The 10,452-nt window shown below is 41.3% G+C and overlaps 1 protein-coding gene across 1 annotated transcript in view; it reads right to left on the minus strand.

Moving 5' to 3' along the window:
* Positions 1-282: 282 nt before the first annotated feature.
* LOC121898756 (segment polarity protein dishevelled homolog DVL-3-like) overlaps positions 283-10,452 on the minus strand; it is a 20,817-nt gene continuing 10,647 nt past the window's right edge. The window contains exons 9-16 of the mRNA XM_042414163.1: positions 8,086-8,225; positions 7,911-7,987; positions 4,819-4,886; positions 4,651-4,731; positions 4,426-4,560; positions 4,084-4,251; positions 3,432-3,656; positions 283-3,034 (exon numbers count right to left, since the gene is read on the minus strand). Coding sequence (XP_042270097.1) covers positions 2,748-3,034; positions 3,432-3,656; positions 4,084-4,251; positions 4,426-4,560; positions 4,651-4,731; positions 4,819-4,886; positions 7,911-7,987; positions 8,086-8,225 — 1,181 coding nt within the window. The 3' untranslated portion in view covers positions 283-2,747. The remainder of the gene's footprint in view (positions 3,035-3,431; positions 3,657-4,083; positions 4,252-4,425; positions 4,561-4,650; positions 4,732-4,818; positions 4,887-7,910; positions 7,988-8,085; positions 8,226-10,452) is intronic.

Genomic DNA, 10,452 nt, shown 5'->3' on the forward strand with positions numbered 1-10,452 from the left:
ATAGTCTCAGTGATAAAAAAAAAAGAAAAGTCGAGTCATGTTTTCAGTTTATTAATTCTCTGGACCTGTTTGCGTCCTCACTGTGGATTTAATAAGGTTTGATTTTTATCTAACATGTGAGATTTATAACAAACACGTCATCCAGCTCATTAAAACTTATGTATATTATATTGTTTATCTCCGTGGCTCCGTATAAAACAACATTTTAAACCTGTATTTTTGTTTTTACAGCCTTCAGCCTCTAAACACGTACAGACTTCATACATACTAAACAGGTCTGATTATATTATATATATATAAAACACACTCCTGACCTCCATCTGATGATCATCTAACGAGCTTTATAGTTTTAAATGTTTTATGTTTGCAAACGTGACAAAAGAAAAGTCAACATAAAAGAGTATTTTAGACATTTTTATTTGAGTGTTTTTCTCATTTTAAAAAGAGTCGAGACAGACATCAAAATAAAACTATGTTCATAAATAAAAACAACAATCTGGTTGTTTATCATCAAACTTTATACAGACGGAGACGTTTATGATTCTCCATCTTTTCTACATGTGTACAGTTTATTAAATGTGTGCTGGACAGGAAGAAGTTGGTTGTGCACAGAGTGATTTAACACAGAAGTCTGGATGAAAAGAGGAAAAAATACATTAACAGTGTTTGACTCCACCCACCGCCGGTCATGTGATCAGCTCTTTTCATTCAAGTCTCTTTTTGTCGTTATAAAATATTACATCTGCTGCACGATAAAAAAGATTTGCAAGCTGTGATTCTGTTTCTTAATCCAAACAAAGATGATAGCAGGAAATGACGTTCAGCATGTTTATTAAAGAAAGACCGAACCGTTTTATAAACCGCTGATTTGCAAAAACAACTGACTAAAAAATGACAAACAAATAAAAAACTTTATACGGAGTAAAGTTGCAATCACAATAAAAAGAGGTAAAAACTCTTCGAGCTAACGATCCTGACCAATAAAATAAATAATAAAACACTGGAAACAAGTTATTCAGTCAATAAAACCGTAATTCACAAGTTCATTTTTGAGATTTTAACCTCCAGATTCATTTTTTCACTCCTGTGACATCATCAGACTCGGTGACGAACAGTTTAAAGAAAAATTAAATCAATGCAGCAGAACCAGAGATACCTGACGCCTACATTACCCACGATGCAACTGGACTATCAACGGGAGGGTGGGGAGATGTGTTACAGGAGGAGAATCACGGGTGTAAATAATAAAACGAACGATGTTTAAAGGCCTTTACACAGTCAGCAGACGCCATTTTTTCGTGCGACTGATTCACACGTCAATATATTTTTTCAAACTGTTGTTTGTGTCGTGAGGACATTTTTCTGACTTCTCACACAGCGAATAAAAGCATCAACCAATCAGGAAGTGTAATCTGCACAGACGGCTGTTTGTTGCGACGGCCCACGTGGGGCGTTGAGTAACCTGCTGCGTGTGTTTGAACTTATTGACCGTATCAATATTGATTGATCAGCTGCAGGCAGACAGGTAGGTTCACTCACTGTGAACATGAATCAATACATTGATGGATCATGTATCATAAGCATCATCACCATGTATTTATACATACAAACACTGGATTTCTTCCCATGTTTGGGTTCAGTAACTTCCTGCTGTCCGTCAGCCTGCTGAAGGCAGTTTGTCTTCTCAGGAGCTGCAGCTGACAGGCGGCTGAACGCAGGTCGGAGATCATCATCAGTGATGATGAAGAGGAGAGCGTTATATCCGCTCGATCCACGACGGCTCCGACCTGCGTTCAGCGTCTCCGTCCACAGAAGCAGCCGCCGGACAAACCGACTGACGGCAGAACGAGCCGTCGCAAATACGTATCGCTGCCGGTGTGAATAGTTTTGATGCGAACTATTCGCAGGCGATTATTTCGCAATTTCGTGACGTTGATCCTCGTCGCTGTGTGTGTGTAAAGGCCTTAAGTTTCACTCTGGCTCACTCTCTCACTAATGTGGTTTACGGGGACTCTTGAACAGAACAGAGACATCGTTAATGTTTTCATTAGTAATAACTAATGTCGCCTGTGTTCTGTTAGTAGCGGAGCTGCTAGCCTCCAGCAGTTATGCTAACATTACTTTTTAAACGCTCAAACGTCCCAACTGACTCTGACTCAAGTGACATCATCAGTGACATCATCAGCTCACTCTTTATACTACTTTTTACACAGTGAAGACCTGGAAAGACACACTGAGGTGGAAAATACCTGCGGTATATATCGGGTTACCATTATTTTATATTTTGTGTCGTGCTAATTGAATATTTGTCATTTCCAGCTGCCATTTTTGGTCTGAGAACTGAGTAACAGTTTATAAAAAGGGTTAAAAAACTTTTCCATGGTGCAGCAGACAGAATATTTCTGATCCTGATGGTTCAAAGAGTCTTTGAAAACAGATATAACTGTTGTTAAATGATCTTCTGGGTGTTTTTCAGCTGAAACAGGACAGAACTGACCAAACTGGTCTTATTTTAACCCCCAAAAACAACCAATAAAGAACGAATCCTCCTCGTCTGTTTTCATATGAAGATGAGTTCAAACAGGTTTTCTTCTCTTATTCTCTCCATTCACTTCACTTTCCTTAAATATGATTCTTCTGTCAGAGAACGGTACAAATTTCTGCTTTTTCCAAAGTACAAATACAACTTTTTAAATATCCACACCCCCACTGTGACATCACCGGACATGACATCATCAACACGTCGGTCACATGACATCGACAAAGAAGTCGCCGGGGTTTCCCATGGCCAGGCGGAAGGACTGTCGGGAGGCGGAGACTTCAGGCGGGACAGAAGAAAGGTCGCGACCCTGACCCGGAGGTGGCGAGGGGGAGTCTTTGTTACCATGGAGACCAGAGGAGGAGGACGGCGGTCGTCCGGTGGTGTCGTCGCCGGAAGGAGCATTTACTTCCAGTTTGGTTGGCTCTGATTGGCTGCGTTCTCCTCCTCCCTCCTTCTGATCATCACTACAGTTTGATCCACTGCTGCGACTTCCTGTTCAATAAAAAACAAACAACACGATCAGATCGTCCCAATACAACGTCAGTTATAGTGTTATAAGAACATTATCATATTATATTTTATATTATTATATATTATTATCTTATTTAACCAGAAAATGATAAATATTATCAAGAAATTTCTTGAAAAATTAAATAGAATTGAGTTTTGAGAATTTGTTTTTTAAGGATTTTTTGAGAGATCTTTAAGAAATCATTTGATAAATTGTTGAGTTTTTTGGACAAAGGGCAAAATTCCAATGACCCCTATTTTTTGAGATATTACATTTCATGTATGTTTTAGGAAACAAATAGTTTTTGGTGATTATGTATAAAGTGTGCTGGATTAATTATCATCAGAACAGAAAGCAGAGAGGAAACAGTGCTGTCACCTTCACTGTGCTGACTCCCTCCTCCTCCTCCTCCTCCTCCTCCTCCCCCCCAGGCTGGCAGCTGGGGGAGGGGGTGAGGCGAGCTGTAGGGGTGAGGGATGGGGTACTGGTAGGGGAAGGCTGGGGGCCACAAGGGGCCTGAAGCCGGAGCCAGCGGGTCATGTTCTGATGTTCCTCCTCGACTGGAGGCTCCGTCATGATCCAGCAGAGACATCACGCCCAGATCTGCAGACAGGAGGAATCAATAATAATCAATCATTAATCATTAAACTGTGAATCAGTCATACAAATACATTTTGTATGAACAAAAAAACTCTTGTTAAATTTCTTTTAATAAACTCATTGGAAATGAGCTTTTAAGACCATAAAAATACTGTATGTGTTGATATTTCAAGAGAAAAGTTGTGGGTGTTTTGTCACCATCTTGTGGTTGTTAGTGGTACTGCAGCTTCAGACGGGACCGGCTCAAATAAAAAGCTGATATCAGAATGAATCAGATATTTAAATGTTCAGAACCTGGTCTAGACCTGCTCTATGTGAAAAGTGCCCTGAGATAACCTCTGTTGTGATTTGGCGCTACATAATTAAAATGTCATTAAATTGAACTGAACAGTATGTCGATTTAGACGTGTAAATGTCCGACTATCCTCACCTCCGCAGAGGTCTCCGAACACGTAGTAGCACTGCTCAGAGAAGGTGACCTTGCTGACGGTGTGTCGGATGTAGCCGGCCTTCAGCAGGTTTCCGGCGTACTTCCGAGCTTCTCGGCGGTCATTGAAACCTTCCACGTTTCTGTGCAGCCAGTCCACCACGTCTGAACCTGGAGGGACGGACAGATGAACTCAAGTTAGACTCTGTAAAACTCAAACAATTATTAAAGGCAACAAAAGTTGTCTAACTATCATCCGAACTCATCAAACTTAATTCATGTTCTGTCTGAACACAGTTGGGTTGATGGTCGCTTCATGTGCCTTACTGCTGCTGAGCTTCTTACCGATGAAGGCGTTGGGGATGGTGATCTTCAGCCACATCCGGTCCCGGACCTCTAGGCCCGACTCGGGATTGGCAATCGCCTTGACTATGGCTGTCATGTCACTGTGGATGGTGAGCTGGTTGTCTTCATGGACACCTGAAAGACATCAGAGCGGAGCTGGATTACTCTTGGAGTCGTGGAGAGACAGGTGAGGACGGGCACTGCAATGGCTGATGGGAGTCGCACCGTAGTGTGGGAGGAGCCTCCCCGTCATGGCGGCAGTGTGAGACACCCAGGCAGCGGGGTCGATGGGACGGACCGGCTCACCTGACAGAGGACGGAGAACTTATTAACAGAACTGACTGCATTCAAATATAGTTAGTTGAAGCAAAATCACATAAAAGTGCTGCTCACTTCTTGGCAGTGTGAAGCAGCCTCGTGGGTTCGGATCCCAACACTTCGCCACCGTTAACGTCACCGGACTGCAGACAGACAGGTAGACAGGTAGAAAGTAGACAGAGAGACAGACAGGTAGACAGACAGGTAGACAGGTATAAGAGGAGGCAGTAGAACCAGCAGCTCAGCAGAGATTGGGGAGTGACAGTAAATCTTCTCCACCTCCAGAGGAACGTAAGGCGTATAATCAACCAAAGTGCTTGTCGGATCATAGAAACAGCGTCTGAACCGCCCCAAAACCTTCCTAAACTTCAGAATTAGATGGTCCGCGTCCGACAATTTTTCTGCTTCTCCGAAACCAAAAATATTTTGTGTCGCTATGACAACAAGCTGTTCACCCTGCCTTCAGATGTGGACATTCAGAACATCTATGAACACGTCACATGAACTGGTTTGTTACTTGACGTCGTCGCTCCCTGCAAAGATGCACCAGTACAGCAGAGACTGGGGACTGACATCAACATCTTCAGCACCATCGTCTTATTGCAATGATAATCACTACATGGACAAAAATATGTGGACGACTGAACACGGCAGTAACAGTAGCAGCAGTAGTACTATAATAAGTCTCACCCTGGTTTAGTAGTAGCGGTAGTACTGTAGTAGTAGTAGTACTGTAGTAGCAGTAGTACTATAATAAGTCTCACCCTGGTTTAGTAGTAGTAGTAGTAGTAGTAGTAGTAGTAGTAGTAGTAGTACTGTAGTAGCAGTAGTACTATAATAAGTCTCACCCTGGTTTAGTAGTAGTAGTAGTAGTAGTAGTAGTAGTAGTAGTAGTAGTACTGTAGTAGCAGTAGTACTATAATAAGTCTCACCCTGGTTTAGTAGTAGTAGTAGTAGTAGTAGTAGTAGTAGTAGTAGTAGTACTGTAGTAGCAGTAGTACTATAATAAGTCTCACCCTGGTTTAGTAGTAGTAGTAGTAGTAGTAGTAGTAGCAGTACTGTAGTAGCAGTAGTACTATAATAAGTCTCACCCTGGTTTATTAGTAGCGGTAGTACTGTAGTAGTAGTAGCAGTACTGTAGTAGCAGTAGTACTATAATAAGTCTCACCCTGGTTTAGTAGTAGTAGTAGTACTGTAGTAGTAGTAGCAGTACTGTAGTAGCAGTAGTACTATAATAAGTCTCACCCTGGTTTAGTAGTAGCGGTAGTACTGTAGTAGTAGTAGCAGTACTGTAGTAGCAGTAGTACTATAATAAGTCTCACCCTGGTTTAGTAGTAGTAGTAGTACTGTAGTAGTAGTAGCAGTATTGTAGTAGCAGTACTACTGTAATAAGTCTCACCCTGGTTTAGTAGTAGTAGTAGTACTGTAGTAGTAGTAGCAGTACTGTAGTAGCAGTAGTACTATAATAAGTCTCACCCTGGTTTAGTAGTAGCGGTAGTACTGTAGTAGTAGTAGCAGTACTGTAGTAGCAGTAGTACTATAATAAGTCTCACCCTGGTTTAGTAGTAGTAGTAGTACTGTAGTAGTAGTAGCAGTATTGTAGTAGCAGTACTACTGTAATAAGTCTCACCCTGGTTTATTAGTAGCGGTAGTACTGTAATAGCAGTAGTAGCAGTAGTAGTAGTAGTACTGTAGTAGTAGTAGTACTATAATAAGTCTCACCCTGGTTTAGTAGTAGTAGTAGTAGTAGTAGTAGTAGTACTGTAGTAGCAGTAGTACTATAATAAGTCTCACCCTGGTTTAGTAGTAGTAGTAGTAGTAGTAGTAGTAGTAGTACTGTAGTAGCAGTAGTACTATAATAAGTCTCACCCTGGTTTAGTAGTAGTAGTAGTAGTAGTAGTAGTAGTACTGTAGTAGCAGTAGTACTATAATAAGTCTCACCCTGGTTTAGTAGTAGTAGTAGTAGTAGTAGTAGTAGCAGTACTGTAGTAGCAGTAGTACTATAATAAGTCTCACCCTGGTTTAGTAGTAGTAGTAGTACTGTAGTAGTAGTAGCAGTACTGTAGTAGCAGTAGTACTATAATAAGTCTCACCCTGGTTTAGTAGTAGCGGTAGTACTGTAGTAGTAGTAGCAGTACTGTAGTAGCAGTAGTACTATAATAAGTCTCACCCTGGTTTAGTAGTAGTAGTAGTACTGTAGTAGTAGTAGCAGTATTGTAGTAGCAGTACTACTGTAATAAGTCTCACCCTGGTTTAGTAGTAGTAGTAGTACTGTAGTAGTAGTAGCAGTACTGTAGTAGCAGTAGTACTATAATAAGTCTCACCCTGGTTTAGTAGTAGCGGTAGTACTGTAGTAGTAGTAGCAGTACTGTAGTAGCAGTAGTACTATAATAAGTCTCACCCTGGTTTAGTAGTAGTAGTAGTACTGTAGTAGTAGTAGCAGTATTGTAGTAGCAGTACTACTGTAATAAGTCTCACCCTGGTTTATTAGTAGCGGTAGTACTGTAATAGCAGTAGTAGCAGTAGTAGTAGTAGTACTGTAGTAGTAGTAGTACTATAATAAGTCTCACCCTGGTTTAGTAGTAGTAGTAGTAGTAGTAGTAGTAGTACTGTAGTAGCAGTAGTACTATAATAAGTCTCACCCTGGTTTAGTAGTAGTAGTAGTAGTAGTAGTAGTAGTAGTACTGTAGTAGCAGTAGTACTATAATAAGTCTCACCCTGGTTTAGTAGTAGTAGTAGTAGTAGTAGTAGTAGTAGTACTGTAGTAGCAGTAGTACTATAATAAGTCTCACCCTGGTTTAGTAGTAGTAGTAGTAGTAGTAGTACTGTAGTAGCAGTAGTACTATAATAAGTCTCACCCTGGTTTAGTAGTAGTAGTAGTAGTAGTAGTAGTAGTACTGTAGTAGCAGTAGTACTATAATAAGTCTCACCCTGGTTTAGTAGTAGTAGTAGTAGTAGTAGTAGTAGTAGTAGTAGTAGTACTGTAGTAGCAGTAGTACTATAATAAGTCTCACCCTGGTTTAGTAGTAGTAGTAGTAGTAGTAGTAGTAGTAGTAGTACTGTAGTAGCAGTAGTACTATAATAAGTCTCACCCTGGTTTAGTAGTAGTAGTAGTAGTAGTAGTAGTAGTAGTACTGTAGTAGCAGTAGTACTATAATAAGTCTCACCCTGGTTTGTGGACGATCTCTCTCAGGACTCGCACTGCGTCGTCGTTGCTCATGTTCTCAAAGTTGATGTCATTCACCTGTACAGGTATACAGAAGATAAATACTACTGCAGATGTCGTTACAAGTAGTAGCAGTAGTAGTAGTAGTAGTACTACAGCATCAGAGGCAGCAGTACCTGCAGTAACATGTCTCCGGGCTCGATGCGTCCGTCTGCTGCCACCGCTCCGCCCTTCATGATGGAGCCGATATAAATCCCTCCGTCTCCTCTGTCATTACTCTGACCCACAATACTGATGCCCAGGAAGTTATACCTCTCTGCAGAGAGACAAAGATGCTGTTTATAACTTCAAATGTTTCCACATAATCATCATATTAATCAATATCATATTTATCTAATGATTGTTGTCTATTTCCATGGTTACAGCGTTGACAGGGGCTGCTAGCAGCTAATGCAGGATGGCTTTTTATGATGCTGTACGGTGTGCATACAGACACCAAATTACTCATGTCATGCTGACGTCATTATGTATACAAGTCATGATAATACTCCATACATAATCAAGATAAAATACATTAGAAAAATAATGACATTATTACATTATCTGAAAAATCACAAAAAACATAGCAATGACACAAAATATGCCCAAAAATATCTTTAATACTTTTAAATGATTTGTTGTAAATGTATATGTATATTGTTGGGTAAAGTCCCTGCATGTCTCGAAGGCAGACGGCACAAGCCTCAAACCACAGACCGGCTCTTTCTTCAACCCCCCAGGAATGCTGGTCAGTAATATATATAAGTGAGAGTCCCAAACTCCTCACTGACCATCTAAACAACCTCCTGCAAACAGAAAGGATCAGATAAAGAACCCTCATCTCCTGCATGGTCACCAAACCAGACCACTGACCCCAAACCACCTTTGATCCTTCAAGCTACAAGAGCAGCAAGATGGGAAGACCAGTTCACACCCCAGTGTGAACTGATCACCCCACCATCGGTTATCATAACTCACCTCTAAGAGCCAGTCACACTCAGAGACGAGCTGCCACCAACTTTAATCCCACTGTGGACTCTAAATTTCAGGACTTGAATAACCAACCGACGAACTGATCACTGGGAAAACCAGCATAAGGCACAAAACATGCTGCACAATATGCCATGAAGACATTTACCAGAACACACACACACACACACCCTCACATGGCATGGACCCCTGCCGTTAGCAGTCAGATCAAGAACAGAGGACTTTAAAGCCCATGAACTTACAAATGTAGTTTTAGATTTTGTCTAAGGACAATTAATATTGTATGTTAGTCTGTGTGTGTCACAATATGTGTTTTAGTTAGACTTTTATTCCACTGCCTTAAAGTCAAGAAATGTACCACCAACATAATCCCATCATCCATGATAACGCCGTCATGTTTAGTAACGTTCTGCTTGTTTCACTGTCAGAACGCTAAAGCTACTATCCAAATTGCAAAATTAGGAATCATGCAGTTGTTAAATTGTAAATACTTTGATTAATGGAGTAACTGTATTCAGGAGTTGAACCCGCCTGTCTGTGGACAGGAGGGGACTGACTCTGCTCCCCCAGAACTCCGGGACCCCTGGGATCGGCCAGGAGGCACCTTCTGGGTGGGCAGACTGAGACTTTAAAACAGTGTCTTATCTGAGACTTTTTGCTGGTTGCTGGTTCTTCTTGCTTTCTGCCATGCCGGTGGAAAGCAGTTTGCTAGTCTGAAAATGTGACTCAGAGCAACAGGAAATGAAACCTCAGACTCTAGAGTCATGAGTTGAGGATCGAGTCTAGGAGAGCATGAACCAGGAGCTCTCTTCCAATGGGAACTTTTCAAGTCCGGACTGGCCGACTCACTCATCACTACCAGATCCAGACTCCAGCTCCTCACCCCAGCACATCGGACTCCATTCTCTGCAAGAAGCCGCCCCAGGAAGCAAGCAAGTATTCCTACAAAACCTTCATCAACGTGCTTGAACCCTGGTGCATCATGATCTGTCATTTAAACTGGAAATTCAGAACTAAGCTGTTGTAGCGTTGATTTGACTCGCTGCTTCTCAGGTAACAGTCATCTCATCTGTTTATCAGGTCTCTCATACCAACTACACAAAACATAACTGCATCACGCATTCAACTCATTCACTAGCCACAGCCTTGTGCACCAGTTTCCCCTTTCTCTCTTTCTCTCTTGTGTCTTGTTTGTAAAATGTTGTCGTGTTTATTACTCTAGAACTTAGTATTAGTAATGAATGTGTATGTAACTAAAGTGGACTTGTTTGTGTTTTCTTGTGCTTGCAACTCAGTCACTTAACCCCCTCCCCCCCCTCCCCATCATATTATGAGTGCAAATTTAAATCCAAATGTAGTAATAACCACTACCACAGATATTTGCTGTATGTGCTGAAAACCTTTCTGTAAATACCAACAGATGACACGTGTGGCTCACACATGTAGAGACGAACATTCAGGCATCAGTTTGAAAAGTCTCCTCTGGTATAAAATCAGATGGTTTTTATTGACAG

Source organism: Thunnus maccoyii, chromosome 6, assembly GCF_910596095.1.
Source record: "Thunnus maccoyii chromosome 6, fThuMac1.1, whole genome shotgun sequence".
NCBI lineage: Eukaryota > Metazoa > Chordata > Actinopteri > Scombriformes > Scombridae > Thunnus > Thunnus maccoyii.